We start from the raw sequence: 18689 nt of genomic DNA on the forward strand, positions 1-18689 counted from the left end.
CAAATTGGGTTAGTGTTACAAATAGGGTTAAGTTTTGTTACAAATCGGGTTAGTGTTACAAATAGGGTTAAGTTTTGTTACAAATTGGGTTAGTGTTACAAATAGGGTTGATTGTTACAAATAGGGGTGATACAACAGTCACCTAACTATAAGTATGCTTGTTGTACTAATACAAGTATAACTTGTGTTTCCAAGCATTGCTTTCAACGTGCTTATTGTATAGCACAAGAAACACTGCACTGTAACTGTAATAGTTGAGTTTTTATATCTGTGACTAATGGAAAGTCAACGTTTATGCGATTGATCTATGTTGTGTTTTTTTTCTGTGTTTGTTCTTTTTTTTGCTGGCTGGCTGGTAGGTTTTTCAAAAATCTAAGGACGGCAAAATAAGATTTTTCTTTAAATGGCCTTATATCGTAAAGCTGTGCCTGAAAATTCTGATAGACGGTTAAATCGTCGATGATACCAAATATTTTTGAAATATTCTCCATCATTCTAATTTTATAAGTTCTTTCTCTCGATCCCACGACATCTAGCCCATTGTCGGCCGAGGCAGCTTTACCCGGGCTTGACAGTAAACGCTGCAGCACTACACGATAGCTGCTTCACCATTTTATTATAATAGTTCAATGCACGTCGCTGCCTGACTCTGACGTCACTTGACTGTCTCTATGACTACGGACTGGGTAAGGTGTCGAGCTGCCATTTTCTTTCAGCTCGTCAGCTTGTATGGTGTATCTCATCGAAGGAGGGAAAAACACAAAAACAAACAAGGAGGAGAGCCTTCCACAGCTCACAGTAAGTTATAAACCTTAGATTAGCTTTTACCTAATGGCAGTTTGATAGGGCGAGAGAGTGATAACGTCTTTTTCAAAATGATATTAGATATGTCCTACATGCAAAAACAGTCAGACTGTCTTCTTAAACCCCAAATTTTAGGCAGTGTTTCTCTACTGTCTATGCTTAAACCGTGGTTGTCTTTCACTATAAATATGACCTGACGATGGTCTCAGCGAAGAGAGGAGCTTAAAAATCCAACGGGCGTGTAGCGTCCACCGAGAAACAAACCTCAACGAAAACAAATCGACGTTTTATAATATATCACGACAAGCTCTGCTCAAACTGGAGAGATATGTTCGATCTTATCCTTACTTGAAATGATTTTTATCATAACTCACTTCTTCTACGTACAAATATTTCCCGTGCCCGGAGAGTTTTGTTTCTCTCTTCCACAATGTAGATATGTCTTGCACTCAAGTATAAAATGAATCCCACCGATCATTGCTTGTGAACAAAAATATTCGTAATAAATCGTCTGGATATGTGGACATTCGGTCACGTTCCGTTGCATGCAATGCAGTTGTGTACAGTCTGAATGTCGGATGGCGGTAAATCCCCGCCGCTCATTTTCTAAAAATAACTCGCTTATCCCAGGGACCTTCGTTATTGGATGTAGCATAAAGCGAACTGAATGTCAATGCAATGCACCGATCTACCCCACGTGATAAGAAACGGCTAACCGGGAAACCCGGCCCGAGACGGGACGACCGAGGACCCCTTGTGCCGATGATCGAAAAATCGCTCTCACATATTCACAAAACATGCAGTAAAAGCGTTTCGACCTTGTCCTTTGCAATAACATTGTACCAATACAACAAATTATGTTCAAAAGATTGCGTCAAACAGACAGTGCACGTCAAAGAGCTTACCAGGAAACTACCTGAATATATAGCTGCGATAGTTGTAGACCACGGACCGTACGCCAGCTTTTTCTATCGTGTTGTGTAGGGCCTTCCGGCCAGCGCTACACATCAAACACGACAGGCCGTCGCTACACAGCCCATAGAACATGAAAAGCCGGCGCACGGCCGTCCGTGAGCTACAATTATTGCAGCTAACCTTCATATGGAGTAAAGCATAGAACTCTGGGCTAACTAGTCTTAAGTGCAGGGTGGTTATCGCATGGAAGAAGTGGTTGCTGTATGCGTCTGAGTAGGTTTGAATTTCACGCCAGGCGCACGAAGAAGTAGGTGATTTTCAGCTAGCTCTTGTTTAGCAGTAGATCGTCCAGAGGTCTTATTTTCTTTGGTTCACATTAAATGCCTTCAACATTTTGCTGTGAACGGTCTTCCGCTGTGCTCTGACATTAGACTTTCTATCACAACAGGGAGCGGCACGGCATGTGTCAAAATTGGACCCCGGAATAGGACTTGACCTAGGCGGTCGGGTTGTCCGAAATCATTTTCAGGTCGACTCGGATCGGGCCCCGGGTTTTTGCGGTTAGCCGATGAGAAACAGAACACAGCCAAAACTAATTGTGAACAGAGACCCAACTATGACGCCCACTGAAATTAAAATCTAACTGAAGTATTAAACTTATCATGAAGACTGAAAGAAAAAATATAGCTGTATATTCAGCCACGTAGAGGCGTATTATGTCACATGCATTGTAACACTTCATCAAATTTGCACCATGAAAGTAGGTAACCACTCTGCATGAAAATTTGAGACCAATTTTCTCAGGTCTCTTCTCATCGCGCAGAGATGGCAAGCCTACAGGGTTTGGGCTGTATAGGTTGCTTCCGCCTCTGGTTTCACGTATCATAAGGGCCTTGATCAACTCGATTATCAGCTATGTAGCTCCCCATCAAAGAAAGATTCTGACCCTGAAATACGGTATTCTGCGCCCTTTGACTTTCAAATTAAACATATGACTTTCCATCCGGGAACGCATGAAAAAGTGTCGACCACGAAACCCTGTTAAAGTACGTAGCAGATAGGCATTTATGAATTTCTGGGCACATTTAGTCGAATGCAATAAACATTGTGGCGCCCTTCTGTGTAAAGACCCGGACTTGAAAATATAAATCCTAAAATATGTCTGCACTGGTAACGTACATTAATAGTCGCGCCAGCGGCTTACTGACTACGCATGCGCTTATTCATAATATACTATGCGAGTAACCGGAAGTGTACCCTTCTTTCAAGGGCGCCGCCATGTTTTTTTTTTGAGTACTCGTAAATAAACAAAAACGAAACAAATTACTATTATATAACATGCCTTTTATAAAATATACCTCTTTTATTAGCCAGTAAATGTTATTATGCACCTTGTCGCTGATACAAAATATCGTTAATATAGATAAAGGGAGAAAACTGTCGTGCATATGAACGGGGGCATACGCAAAGAATGCTGGGATTGAATTATAGAAGAGCGCCCCCTGTGTCAATAATTAGATTCAAAAATTGCCAGTTTTAGACGGAACGCTATAGTTTTCAGCTTGCCAGTGGAAGGTGGGCAGTGTGGTTACCATTGCAATGATAATGATTGCATAATACGTCCCTTGTTTATCACAATAGGCTGTTATCATTGTAAAAATTGCCAATTTTTGTCCAAAATTTTTACACGCTACAGAAAATCTATACCTGCCCTGCTGCAGGGTTTGACGTCGTGTACGTACGTGAACTGCTTTCATCAGAGGGAAACTGGGCATAGTTGTCATATAAACGTTTATGAAGATAATGAAGTAACAATTACAGTTTATCATGAATCAATACAAATAATATTGCTAATCTTAACCCCTGGCGCGACACCAAGGGCTGAGCCCTATATAATATTATAAACTGATTAAATGTTGATCTCTTCTTATTGAATGAGGGCCGTTGTCTTCCCATTGATTCTCTGCCTACAACGAGCATGTATGCTGAATCTCTTGACCCAAGCCATGTCGACGATAGAATCATTGTTGCAGCTTCACACTTCTTTTTAATGAGTGAAGGTCGTACATTGAGGTCACCATTCATTTTACAAGCACTTCTATGTGCAACTTTTTGCAAGTTGCTTGTTGAATCGAAACTGTGTGCAGAATTACAACAACTGAAGCTTCTCAATACCATACGTTGCTGCAGTTCAAATATGACTTCAAATGATGAAAAGCGTCTTCCCGGTTTTATTGTCTTTAAATGACATTTTGCTGTGACTTTGTCTTCACAGGACACTAGTTCTTGTGTCGACCGCCGTCTTTGCATCAGTTACCAGTAAAATGGAGAGAATACCGAGTGATTTCAGAATTCGTCTGCTCAACGTGAAACAAGAACTCACGTCTGATGAATTCACCGACATGAAATATCTTTTAAAAGGTAAGGATTTCAGTGGAAACTTTCAGAAGTTTATGGATGGTCAGAGGACCGATGACCAAAAACCGTTTTGAGTAGATGAGAATACGAGTTGAAAAGCGTCCTTGAAGGAAGAACGCTTCTATATACGCAATATAATTACAAGCTCTTTACGGCCGCCTGGTGTGAAAGATTCTGTCCTCCACTCAGATTTTCTACCACGTTCGGATTCTCCACCACATCAAAACTTCGGACGAGGGTTGGGGATGAGGTGTAGAAGGAACGAATAAAGTGGAAACTAGCTGCTGTGGTACGTTTGTAGCTATATCGTTCACTCTGAAATCACGGTCCCGAATTGACCATGAAATGCTCAACGCAAAATGAAAAGAACTTTTCCCCCGACATGATAGCTTGAAAACATTGCCGATAAGAGGTCTTTTCTAGAATAACTTTCTTCAAAAACAATCGTAACCACTGTCTTTCTCGCTCAAGTTTGAGCAGGGATTAGTAAATTTCCGTATAACAATTATAATAAAATACAATTTAGTATGCAAAATTTGACTTCTAATTATAATTGTATCTATTGAAATGTACACAACAATCACTGAATGACGTGACATAAATATGCAATTTATAGATAATATATGAGAAAAAAGTATTGTTTTCTGAAAATAAAAGTAAAATGCTGCGAAATGGTAAAACGTGATAAAAAAGCGCTCAAACTTCTAAATATGTACGTCAGGCATACTAAATAACAATAAAGACTGGTTGGTCTCCATACAAAGGCCTCTAATGATTGATTTGTGTGATTTTAGATAAAGAGTTACTGCAACAGAAGGATGTCGATTCAATGGAAACTCCATGGGAACTTTTCTCCTGGATGGAAGAGCAGGGCTACTTGTCTCCACAAAATATGTATGTTTTGAAGAAACTGCTGGACCACATCGGACGGAAAGACCTGATCAAGAAGCACATGGTGGTTCAACCGTCAGGTAGCCTGAATAGTTACTAAAGAAAGGACACCAAGGGACAACTGTGAAGCGTAACTCTCTCAAAGTTGGAGAAACAATCAGACTTTTATTGAAATACTGGTGCAAAGACGTCGGTCGACACAGAAACTTTTAAAAACTTATGTCTTACTGAAAGAATGAGTCTTTCTTAAGACCTCTTCATTTACCCATTGAAGAGCTGTATAATATTTTTAAACGTGCATTTTATAAGATGACGTCAGCTAGGCTGTGAACACTATTTTTCTGTTTTTAAATACGTCAACCTAAACTTCTAATAATTGTCAGTACTCACAAGAAGCCTATGGCAGCGAGGACGTTTCCTGACCTATAGCAGGTACTATGCCTCAGGTCTCAACATGCAGCCCATACCCTGATCAAGAGGTTAACAAGAAATACTAAGGACTCGTGCACATCGAATACTGGTGATTTGGCAAATATAAAGTGTACATGTTGATAAACAAAACTGTAAAGCATCCACAACAAGATGCGTTCCGGAAATTCCGTTCCCTGTCGTTTACTGACTTTAGGCGAGTATAGGCCTATGAAGATTTGAAAGTATCCGCAGAATGCATCTCAGCAACAGAGATATCTCAATATTCAGTAAAATGAGGTATTCCCTCTCTCGTACCTATAAACCCGTTGATATTGTACTTTTGTTTTCCGAGCGGATATGACCATACTTTCAAGCAGTTTCCTATACGAAATTTTCAGGGATGTATTTCAGGAATTCGGAATATAGCATAGAACGGAGTCTGCTAACTCTGAAGTAATGCCTTCAACAAATTCAAGAAAGCCATAAATGTAACTATATGTGCACTGTAGTCCATGAACTCCCATGACACAGAAAATGACTCGTACACCTCTATATGTATCCGTTGGTAGCTGCTTCAATGTAAAAATTTATCTCGTCAGCCGGGCTGTGGTCATAATTCTATGTTAGTGACCAAGGGTTGATCAAAGTCAGTACAGAACTGATTTCAAAAAGCCTCAAGCAGTAAGGACGTAGGACAATCTTAAAGACGGCACAATGGTTCAGACAATGCAGCTCGTATCCTGTCTCAAAGGACGACCATATATACTTTTTACTAGCACTGTGTGTCGCATTGAATGCGGTCGATTTCTCAAATTTAAAAGAAATACCTGTTGCAGTACAATATAATGAAACATTTAATATTCTCCCCATGGAAAAGCAACTTCTGTTATTTCCCTAAGCTCGGCAAGTTTGAAGTCTAGAAAGAATCCGCTCAAGTACCTCGATTTCTTCGTCCGTGATAAATACGCGTCGAATATGATATTTTCTGAATCGTAACCTTTACCCCGCGCAAGAGAAATCCTGTCTAATGAGGGGACCATAGTACACTTTCAAGAGTGACGATTTTCAAATGCTCTAAGTTGAAAAACAAGACGACTATAAATGTAACTTTGTGCACTGTTGACCATGAAATCTCACTGACAAAAATCCATCCTCTATATAAACCCATTGAATATATAGCTGCAGCAATTTTCTGAAAATCGGTGTACATTAGGAATAAACGCCTGCCAGCCCGTGAACACAAATTTTACATTATAAACTCGAGGACAAGTTCCAGAAGGCTTTTGGCAGTTAGGGCGTTTCGTGAATCTAAAAACACCGTGATACCCTGTCGAATATTGTCTGTACTAAATGCAGCTTATGTCTTGTCAAGAGGATGACTAGACAAAGTGAGGACGTATTTATACACAGTGTCACATTTAATTTTGTCGATATGTCGGAAGGAAACTTAAACCCATGTACAAATCGTCTTTTAACTCCGTGTCACGAAGCCCAACAAGTAAATTTACTAAGATTTGAAAGTGTCTGCTAAAACGCAGTCTTATACACAGGTATGATGTTTCTATATACCGTGGGTGTGTATGATAGGTTTATCTTGAAAATAGTTCCTTGAAGCCCACACGCGTGGCACCTCGACTTGTTTAGCGGATTAACACACACAATGCCAGAGAGCAAAGAGAGGAGTCTGCTGGCAGTTTAAAATGCCATTAAGAAACCAACAGAGTATAACTACAATAGTACGTGAATCGCGAAACTACAAGAGACGTCACACATTTATTGGCTAATCGTCGTCCATACGTCAAATGATGAATTGGGTTCGAAAAACAGTAAGCGTAAGAATGTGTCAAGAGCTGAATGGCACCTTCATTTGGACACAGCTGCATGAACTCATGATTTAATTGCATCTTGACTCTCGTTACCTCGCAGAAATGTGGAAAATGAGGATTAAAATTCAAAATTAAAATTAAGACCATTTCTACATATTGCTACACCAGCTTTTAATCAACCAAGTTTGAAGTCGAGTACAAGAAACCATGAGTCATGCAGCTCTTTCCGCAATAAAATCAGATATTGATAGTGTTATGATTTCACACATTGGCGTTTCCAACATGATGATTACCAAATGATGCAGAAAAAATGATCTTTGTATTTTTACCAAAAAAACGAGTTTTGTAGACACGCTCATCACAATGATTGTCTTCTTGCTTTGTAGTCAGTAATAATCATCATTTTACTCGATGTTGCCTTATGGATGCTGTCAACATTTTGTCCTTCAAAGAGATTTACATCTCGAAGACGAAAATTTCGAATGTTCCTTTGTTTGAATTTGCTCAAGGAAACTTTGATTCCTTCATGAGAGAGAATTATAAAAATCAGAGGTCAACGAGGAAATTGTTTATCAGAGAAGATTTACCTCAAATTTAATCTTGCGAAAATTTTCAATTCCATAAGAGAACATTTTACATTTCGATGTTCAAAAGATTCGGACGGTGAGAATTATTTTTCCCTAAGGTACCGAAATGAAGTAACAAAAATTACAAAAAACGCCAAAGAATTATAAAATGTTGATGGTTCGGAAACCTTCGAGGTGCATTCTACTTTGATTGTTATTGATTTCAACGCCTGGAGGCAATCTTTCTACTAAGAAAATACCTTCCTCGAAACTCAAAGATTCAACTTTCATAGACTTACACCGTCGTCGAAAACAGTCATAATTAGGATAAGGAGTAGAGGATCACCGTGCGAATGGTGATACTTGAGAACAAAATACTTATCCATATTAGACATCCAACTTGAATGTTAACTGTAGTTTTCCACAAAACTAAGATGGTGACGACTTTGTTTATTTCACAAGCTTCAACGTAGATCCACAGAAGTAGCATACCAGAAAAGTGGAGTAAACAATTTAAGAGTCCGAATCTATCCTCTAAGGGCAATCTACCTAGTCAGAACTTCACCCTGAGGACCTTTCACACATATTCAAATGAGACTTTTTCATCAAAAAAGCCCAAAACTTACAACTCAATGGAACAAAACTACTTTTAAGAACCACGAAAATGTCAGAAGTCAACGCAAACGTCTCTAGAACTCTTTCTTACGAATGTAATTTTGTCGCACTCTATCATGTATTGCCACTCTTTCTAGAAAATAAACTGTAAAGGAATGCTTTCACTAAATCATTTTAAAACCTGTCTTCTCTGATATAAACGATGAGGTGGGAGAGAGGACGGTTTATCTATGCGCAATTAGATGAACTATGAAGCGTTACATAGATTGAGTTGTATGTATGTATGTATGTATGTATGTATGTATGTATGTATGTATGTATGTATGTATGTATGTATGTATGTATGTATGTATGTATGTATGTATGTATGTATGTATGTAGGTATGTATGTATGTGTATGTATGTATGTATGTATGTATGTAGGCATGTAGGTATGTGTGTGTCTATTTTCTTGGTTTGGCTTTACCCCTTCAACGTTTTACAAAAGGAAAACCAATTCTATTTAAAGAAAGTTCTGAGATGGATAAGATAAGCCAGGAAGATTCGTTTTATGACGTTGCAAAATAGACCAACATTTGACTGATACCACGCGACTATCAGCGTATAAGTATCATGTTATGCTGCAGTCTCACAGAAACACAATTATAGCTCAGAATGTCGACAGCCAAAATTTTCCCTGATTATTCAAAAGTTAAAAACATAATACGAGATATACCATATCCTATATTTTTATTGTTATCATTCTTGTGAATGTTCTAAAAAGGGTGCATCAATACTTCTGTAACACAACGATTATGATTTTGTGCTTCAGCAAAGAAAACTAACAGACAAAGCATGGATAAAGAGACAATTGAAAACATCTTACTCGTTGGCGCTGCAGCCGATGAACTCTGATCAGGAGCTAAATGTGTTCACCTCTGTAGATCATCACATTACTACCTTAAACATACAGTCGTCCTACATCTTTATCCGTATGTTTCTGAAATTAAATTTCAGGTGAAAAGCTGAATTTACCACAGAGGAAAACAGAACACTTTGCAAATCAAAATACCCCATTGCTTCGCCAGTTTTGTTTCTAAAATGCATCGCCATATATGCTTGTTGCAACCTTTCATGCAGTGTTTCGTATTTTCTTTGACCTCACAAGGTATTTTTGATGTTAAACGATGTTTCCTCTTTCAGGTATAGCCATGTTACTGACCGAGCTCACTCGAAAAGAACCAATACACTTCACCTAATCTCAGGACTATCCTCAAATAGAATAGGTGTTTCCTTTGTAAAACGTTAACACAGCAAAGTACACACACACACACAACAAAGTCAAATCCGTGAAAGAAAGATATATGAACCTCATGCACAAGATCGTGTGCTTTGCCAAAATTGGAATTAAGAAAACTTGAATCAGTGTTTTATCGCCAGCTTCCTTGGTTTTCCTCTGAAGTCTTACGCATTTGAAGTGTCCTGATGAGCGCAGTCACATCCCTTGTGAAGAAACTTGCGCCTGAAAGGAATGAAATAAAAACATCAATTTTTGTTATCTCGATGTCATCTCTTCTGTCAACTATGGTCAAGTTCTAGGAAACTTTTTGAATATGCATTCTTTAAACGTACAATTTGGTGATGAGCAACGGTAAAGTTCAATATTACCTATCGAATTAGCCGTTAGCTGCAACCCTTTTGAAAAGTGTTAGAAATCAAATATGAAGTTAAATATTATGTATGCTTTGAAATTAACGAATCGTCATTGTTATCATTATATTAATAAACAAGTTCTTCAAAGGTTAGTTTGTATATATGTATATGATTGTGTATTTAAACTGGGTTTGACGAAGTCCGTAGAATGCTATAGTTTAACGTAACGTCTACCAAATGCAAATTTGTATGATTTGCTCCATGTCTTATACCTGTTCCAAAGATGTAAATCTCTGTACAGTCCCAAGGCAGGTTTCATGCTCATTTAAATGAACAGCAATTTCATACTCAAACAATAAATTTCATTCCGTTATGCATGTGGATAGGAGATATCTAGGAGACAACCTGTCATGTCACATGCCGCAACTAAAACAACATGTGATCCATGTCAATTGAAATGTAAAAAGGCTCAGGCGGTAATCTGAAACTAAGCGGCTCAACAATTTGATTGTCAGCTATTCAAATGAGAAGAATGGTGCATGTATCCGCATATGAAGTGATGTATTACGCCCGTCACGCCCATCATAGTCCCTCCAACAGGACTGTTACCCAGACTTTCCATCACACTCTGGAAATAGAAACTAGTTAATCTTTTACATAGAGTGTCGATGAAATAGACGGATCACATGCTGAACACAGGCAATTCGATGTTATGACAAATTTACTTATTCCAGCAACGAAGGCTAGAATTATCAGCCTTGAAGATATTGTCTGATCGACGAATATTTAAAGATAAAGCTATCGGATCTTTGATTTAGTCCCAGTATTTTGTTTAGATTGCTTTGGCTCCAGGATGATGGCACGCTTACGGTAAAGGGATACTCATGCGTGTTCCCAAAATTGCGGAAAAGGGTAAGTTTGGTTATCATCAAAGTTGGTGAAACAAGAAAAGGGATACTTTTTCGCAAAAGCTGATCCATGAAAGGATTAGAATACCCCTTTGAAATCTCGGAAATAATTTTCTCAGATGTGCACCCACGTCAGCGCTAAATGTTTGAATGCGTATCAAGAACCAATCCTTACATTTCGAGCTGTCATACGTAGCAAAATATTTGCCTATCTAACAAATTGAATGACGAAATCTTTAAACTTTGCCCTCTGCTATCAGTCGTTACTTTGATATTTACCCGACATCCCATCGAGCCTAGCCCCTCCCACAGAAACCGAATGGTTTGTCTGTAATTTCTTTAGGTGTACGCTTAACCTTTTAGAAAAGCAATTGACAAAAGAGGGTATTTCGTTCTTACAGTCATGAAGTTTAAACTGTTCCTGATAACAGTCGTAGGGACCGCTGCTGGCGTATTGTACATGATATTGCCGGGAAATATTGCCATAAGTTTGAGTACACCGCTTTACACATCGTGGAAATTTTCGAGTGAGTATCTGTACAACTATACACGTGGTACTGCAAGAGAAAATGTACCCGAATCATACCAAGTCAACCCTGTGGCTAATGGAACAAAGACGGTAAACGATCAAAACAACGAAAACGTCGATAGATTGCTGAGCGGTGAAACACACGTTGGTACGTCAATTCCTACGGTGCTGTCCAAAACTGAAAATAATTCCGCAGAGAACGGGAAAAGCCAAATGGAGCTGTCGGGTGACTTTAGAAACACCATGGAAAACAAGACAACATTGTCGCTGGACATTCATGACAAAAGACATGGTACAACTCAGAAAAAGTCGGGCCATAAGGCTGCAGCAAAACGTTACCTCCTGCCAATTATATACTTCAACATCGGACCAAATGCATTATACGGATACTTTGAAAAAGCATTGACGGTTGCTATTTATCAAAATAGAGCGATTGTTTTAATACCTTTTCCAACTCTTCACAGCCAGGGCTACATGCGAGCAAGTGACTTGAGAATGTTTAATTCAACGTTCGATGTTGCCGAGCTTGAAGAGATTGTAGATACAGTATCGATTGAAGAATTCAAACACGTATGCGGCGGTTCTGTGGATGCTGTTTACACGCCTGACAAAGGGAATTTCGAAAGTTCAAATTATGAAAAATACGTGGAGGCATTTTCAAAACTTTATGGTTTGACTTTACCCCATCAACGTTTTACAAAGGACAAACCTGTTCTATTTGAAGAAAGTGCTGAGACGGATAAGATGAAGTGTCTTGGGATGTTTGGATTTGGTGCTTTCGCTAATATGCAGATACCAGCAAAAGAAAACATATCGTTCAGTATCCAAAACCACTTGGTGAGGTCTAAAGAGATACGGGACATCGCAGAAAAGATCGCTGCTCTTATATGTGACGGAAAACCATACCTGGCGATGCATTTTAGAAACAAATCTGGAGAATCACTAAGGTATTGTGTTTAATGAAATTGCAGTAGTTCGATGTTAAATTTATGTCATAGTTTTGAAGGTTGTACTAACATTAGAATATGTATGTGTACTTACATTACGAGACTATTTTTTGTGTGGATACATTTTAGGAGATACCGGTTTGATAAATTAGTGGATGGAGAGCATTATGATAAACGTTGACTATACCTTAATATGAGCATTTTAAATATCCATATACTTGTTATTGATTTGAGCATAATAGAGCAGGAGAAACACCCTGTTACCACGGCGACGTTATTATGGAATCCGATTTCTTTAAGGTGTCGTCAATGGAATGGACCATGCCAGTTTAAAATGTCTCAACTCAGTCAAAACGTGGCGAATATTGTGGTTGACATCAAAATGTTGATGAAGCAACGTAAATCGCCCTGTCTGTACGTTGCCTATCCGATAAAATATTCATCGGTGAGTGGAATTTTATATTGCATTGTCAGTGTGTTGGGTAGTAGAGCAGAGTATAGAGCCCTTGATTTGGAGTAAGTCAAAGGCTTTCCAAATGACTTTGCAAAACAAGCTGTGTTATGATATGAAATTTATCTTTACTGCCAGTAGCACTAGAATATGTGGTCTATATCGGTTTGTTTTGGTAGCATTTGTGAGACCAAGAACTGCTAAGGTTTGTTTATTCATTGTTATTACTATTATTCTGTTCTCGCCAGGCTGTTGTAAACATATTAAAAGAAGGTAAACTGGAAACTATTGTGGATCAAACGACGATCTTTAACACAGGCTTCCCGAACATGGACATCTTCAAAGCCGACAATTATATGCTTTCATTGCTGGAACAGGAGATATGCCAACGTGTGTTGCCTAATTGATTTTAAAGCATGCTAAGTTTTATCCCTTGTTGTTGACACATTTGAAACCCGTTAGTGTCAAAGTTAGTCACAAACTCGACATACAATGCCAGTTTCGTGTTTAAATCGTTAATGCTATCAGAATTTACTAAACAAAAAACAGAATGTGTTTTGCATATAATTACGTTTATGCGTTCCATGAAAAGCTATCAATAACAAACTTAGCAGTACTTTAGGAATACGCGACAGTAAGTCAATGTATGACCCCTTGTGATGGGACTTGCAAGTTTGCCTACTTGCACAGTAATGTTGATGTGACAACGAAATCGGTTTTACAACTAAGCATGTCGTTGCATTTCATAAAGTGTGAAAAGCAAAGAAACCTTCATAATGTGCATTAAGGTGGTTGCGACTCCCCCTCCGGGTGTAATGGTCCATCCCTAAATGGAGTATTGCCGTAACCCTATGCATCATTTATCGGTGGTATCCAATCATTGAGTACAGCGTTCGATCTCGTTGTACCTTTTCTTCAAATTTATAATGCTCTATTCCTCAATAACAGACGACTAGATTGCCATGGAAATTACCGAACATTTTGGGTTTTTTTCATTTACAGGGGCAGATTTGTTTATAGCATGGTCCAGGTCGTCATGGTCTAGGAACGTACGACGGAGAAGGAACGGAGAGACCATCAATTTGGAACAGCTGCCAAGCTGGAAACCAATAACAGACGAAGATTAAAAGAGCAGTACCTGTAACGTTTGACAATATTTCAGTCTTATTTTCGTTCCAGAAAACAAGTATATTTTCATCTACCTCACCTTATTAAAGTACTGTACTTTGCATAGTAAATGAACAACACGCTGTGAACAATATGCGATTATATTGTTGACGCATAAATCGTATTCATTGCTATAGTTCAGTCGTCAACAATAATATTGGATGTTTGGATATGACACACATACAGGCTGGTTGATAAATTGGACAGTTGTTGCTCCGACATTATGTATGCAGTAAAAGAAGAAGCTATTGACAAAAATTGAAAGTGACAGCTAATGGACTTTAAATTATAAACGTCATTTTTGAGATTTTCTTCTTGATCAATTCAGAATAGCAGATCTAATATCAATACGCGTTAGTGTGTTGGGACGGTTCAATTACTTAAAGACCTCGTACAGCTAGTAGGGATTTTGAATAAATCTATGCTAAACAAGGAATCTTGACGGAATACCTATACACTTGTATCAAAACTGATGTATTCCCTTACGTTTTCACGAATGAGCTAAATGTTACCAGCAGTATGAGTCATTTTAATCGTGTGATGCTTAGTATCGAGATGAATTCTGACCTGTCATTGGCATCTGAAGTGGAAAGTTTCTGATGATAATATTTGGAAATACTTTATTGTGAATGAAGAATTACGATTTCCAGGTATCCTGGACCCCAGCTGTTGTTTCTAGTCGTGCCATCAAGCGTGCGCTCGATATTTATCGACGGGATCACAAAACCACATCCTGGTCCCCGATTTTTTCCGAGACTTGAATACAAAGCAGCAGTGTTTTGTCTCTGGTATAACTAAATTCACCGATGTCCAATCCAAACACGTACACAATAGATTCAACAAGTATGCAATGAAAGATTGACGGCCAATGACGAAATTCGTTACGGAAAAATCAGAAAAAACATCCTCATGAGCGAGGATATTTTTCTATTGTCTGATGCTGACAGCATCGTATCACCTGATGTTTCTTATCAATAGAATTCGTGTCTACAGCATCAGTGCATGGGATTTTGAGCTTAGCAGGCGACGCGCACGGTGGCTTGCTGGGAAATACACAGCTGTGCAAGTCAGGGTACGGGATACCGAGATAGTTTTTCATCTCTAATTATTATCACGAATAATCGCGAAAACGTCTTTTCTTCGTAAGTTTATGTTTCTCTCGATTGCACAAAAATTACAGTACAATCTGGCGATATCTGTTCATTCATTTTTTTGTCTAAACCCATTGGAGAGTTTTGAAAGTGATTTTATTAATCCCTGTTGATATATGTTTGACGTATCATCAGTTTTGGGTGTTGTACTCGTGAAATTCATGCATTATTTTAGCTACGGTGTTATTGAATAAAGTAAAAGTGTATGTTCTTTACAAAAGATGTTTACGGATAATTAATGGGATAGAGTATATTTTGTCGGAGTGTATGACAATTTCCATTAAAGTTTTTATAGTCGAAGACACAAAATTTGTGAAACGACAAAAATACAGGGGAATCTTGCCATGTCCTCTAAAACAATGAAATGAGGTGGGGTATTTGACAGACATAACAAGTGAGTTTAATTACAAATTTTGCGCCAATTTTTCAAAAATTTTCAGAGAGAATAGTAGTTTTGGCTGTTTTGACAATTTAAGGTTTACAGACATGACACAATTTTACTAGAATTACGGGAAGATGTCAAGTTTTATATCCGATGATCAGACATTGCGTAGCGGAATCATATTCAAGAATAAATGAATTAAATTTGTTGCAAGTATTTTTACGGAAAGAACCTGCGGTGTTAAGTGAATGGACAATAGTTGTATGTTTTCACCGGATTTATTCTTATTACTCAAGCATGTTGATATATTTGAAATACAGGGGTACAATGTCTTAGTCTTCCCTCATTTATACATTGCAATTTTATTGTTGACAAATTAATCTCATGTGAGTAAGAAGTAAAATTCAACCGCCGATAATTAAGATGAACACTACACAAATATGGTACAGAGCCGAAACCTAGACAGTGCATCAGAAGTTAAAGCTTAAAGCTAGTATAGTATAGTATAGCATAGCATAGCATAGCATAGTAAGAATAGTATGGTATAGTTTAGTCTAGTCTAGTCTAGTCTAGTCTAGTCTAGTCTAGTCTAGTCTAGTCTAGTCTAGTATAGTATAGTATAGTATAGTATAGTATAGTATAGTATAGTATAGTATAGTATAGTATAGTATAGTATAGTATAGTATAGTATAGTATAGTATAGTATAGTATAGTATAGTATAGTATAGTATAGTATAGTATAGTATAGTATAGTATAGTATAGTATAGTATAGTATAGTATAGTATAGTATAGTGTAATGTAATGTAATGTAGTGTAGTGTAGTGTAGTGTAGTGTAGTGTAGTGTAGTGTAGTGTAGTGTAGTGTAGTGTAGTGTAGTGTAGTATAGTGTAGTGTAGTGTAATGTAGTGTAGTGTAGTGTAGTGTAGTGTACAAGGCTTATGTGATTCTTGTGCTGCTATTACTTGAAAACGACCGAGACAGTATGGGAAGCTAACGTCACCAGCTCAAATCAGTAAAATCGTCAACATATTGTATAGCCTGATCGAACAAACACCAGTGTTTTATACATAATTCAAGCCGATCAAAAAGTGCCAGGCATGGTTTCGTAGACAGGCCGGTTTCTATTGTAAAATTTTGATTTGTAGCAGAAAAAACTAATAGAAAATCATTCTCGTTGATGATATCGAAGTAACAAAACACGATCATATAGCTAGAGATAGTCTATCCTTGACGAGACTAAATTAAATGGTGCATTTTCCAGCAACTTTTTAAACAAAAGCTGTATCATAAATACCCGTATATCTACATTAAAAACAGTGTGTGCCTGATTGGGTGTGCCACAAGATTTATGCAGCAGCTTGGTGAAATTATTTGAACAGCGGACATCAATAAATACGATGCTGTCAGAGTGCGATGTTTACCTGAACTGTTGCATCCACTTTCCCATTACAATCCTCTTTCAGACTTTTATCCATTACATGTTAAGATAGGCCTCGCCATTGAAAACATCAAAGCTGACGTATTCTCGTCATGATTGACTACAGAATATTTCTTTCTTTCTTTCTTTCTTTTTCTTTCTTAAGGTTGTGAAAAATTACTAAGTATCCTTTACTCTTGTGTCAGGCGCCATGTTTCATGTTTGCTCTAAAAAATCCGGAATTATACATAATGTTTTTAATAAACTGGCTAAGAATACACTACTCTATCTTCTCGGGTTGTTTCTTTGAAAACAAATTGCTATGTTACACCCTGTTTGTGACGAAAATGTGGTTTTGATAGTTTTGTCGAAATACAATTGACGTATATTCCCCCTATGTGCTCAATAATTCATGAATTTTGATTGTTTAAAAAACAAAAATGATACGGAATTACAGAATTTCGGAAATTAGTTTTTTATCGACCGATTATATTACCATGCTATAGTGAAATTTGTTCCATGAACGTTTGGGCATTGAAAATACATCTACATGATATATTTAAGCAATAAAGCACACCCAGCGATTTGACCAGTTCACGACATATATGCACGAGCGATAGCGAAATTTCGAAAATTTATGCGTGTGGCCTGAATCTACAATCCTGGTAATTGTTAGATAATTTGTTGCTGTAGGAGCAAAAGTGGTACGATGATCCCGATTATTATTGTTGGTTGGTTACATGGTTGGTGGTATGTTGGTTGGTTGGTATGTTGGTTGGTTGGTTGGTTGGTTGGTTGGTTGGTTGGTTGGTTGGTTGGTTGGTTGGAGAGAGAGAGAGAGAGAGAGAGAGAGAGAGAGAGAGAGAGAGAGAGAGAGAGAGAGTTGTTAAAATCTCTCTGAGGAAAGTGAGCAAATGTTTAGTCTTCCGAAGTCGGTTTCGACTCGTGCACAACCTTACAAAGCGTTGACATCTAAGATGGCAGCGGTAAACCTCTCCTCTTTAAACAATTCCAATGTTTTAAGGTGGTGTTGCGCCAACACACTTTTTACAAAGAAATATTTATTATCAAATATGACAAGAAAACCCCCTCCTACTATATATTTTCAAAAAAGGAATTTAAAGTTTGGTCGCAGTAGTTTACTCGAAGGATGAAGGAATACATACTTGGATAGAAAACCTACATTTGGGTATAAAAGATAAAGTTAATTTAAGTCAATACATTATGAAATGTAATATCTAATTTGAAACTAGAGTGTATGTAGAAAAAAACGACAATTTTGTTTTGCATTATACTAGTCGATTTAAAGGTATTAAAATGATTAAAGATTTCACATTTTCATTTCCAGAGGCTACTCTTTTTATAGCATAGAAAAGATCTTCTTGGTCTTCTTTCATCCGATCAAAACAAACTGTTACTCAAGGCCAAAAGATAAACATTGAGGACCTGTGCAGCTGGAAGCCGACACAGTACTACTTCAACGGCACAAACTATACCTTAATTAAAGTTTCGAAATCAAACGATTTAAGCTAACTTTTGCCCATACTTTTCTCTGTGAAACTTTTAACCATTCTCTCACCAAATCATGAATAAAAATCAGGGGTCATCTTTTAAGTTTAGGTACAAAAGAAACAAATTACCTACCATTTACTGGTAT

General features: G+C 37.7%; 2 protein-coding genes across 2 annotated transcripts; both read left to right on the forward strand.

Moving 5' to 3' along the window:
* The first annotated feature begins 654 nt into the window (after positions 1 to 654).
* LOC139148983 (caspase-8-like) lies at positions 655 to 8615 on the forward strand. The gene is made up of 3 exons (XM_070720459.1): positions 655 to 798; positions 3995 to 4140; positions 4932 to 8615. Exons 2-3 carry the CDS (start codon positions 4044 to 4046, stop codon positions 5126 to 5128), a joined length of 294 nt encoding a protein of 97 aa, XP_070576560.1. The 5' UTR covers positions 655 to 798; positions 3995 to 4043; the 3' UTR covers positions 5129 to 8615.
* A 1013-nt stretch (positions 8616 to 9628) lies between these two features.
* On the forward strand, positions 9629 to 15448 carry LOC139148984 (uncharacterized). Its single transcript, XM_070720460.1, has 4 exons — positions 9629 to 12462; positions 12763 to 12907; positions 13162 to 13303; positions 13916 to 15448. The coding sequence occupies exons 1-4, from the start codon at positions 11390 to 11392 to the stop codon at positions 14038 to 14040; spliced, it is 1485 nt and encodes a 494-aa protein (XP_070576561.1). The 5' UTR covers positions 9629 to 11389; the 3' UTR covers positions 14041 to 15448.
* The last annotated feature ends 3241 nt before the right edge of the window (positions 15449 to 18689 follow it).

Source organism: Ptychodera flava, chromosome 14 (genome assembly GCF_041260155.1).
Source record: "Ptychodera flava strain L36383 chromosome 14, AS_Pfla_20210202, whole genome shotgun sequence".
Lineage (NCBI taxonomy): Eukaryota > Metazoa > Hemichordata > Enteropneusta > Ptychoderidae > Ptychodera > Ptychodera flava.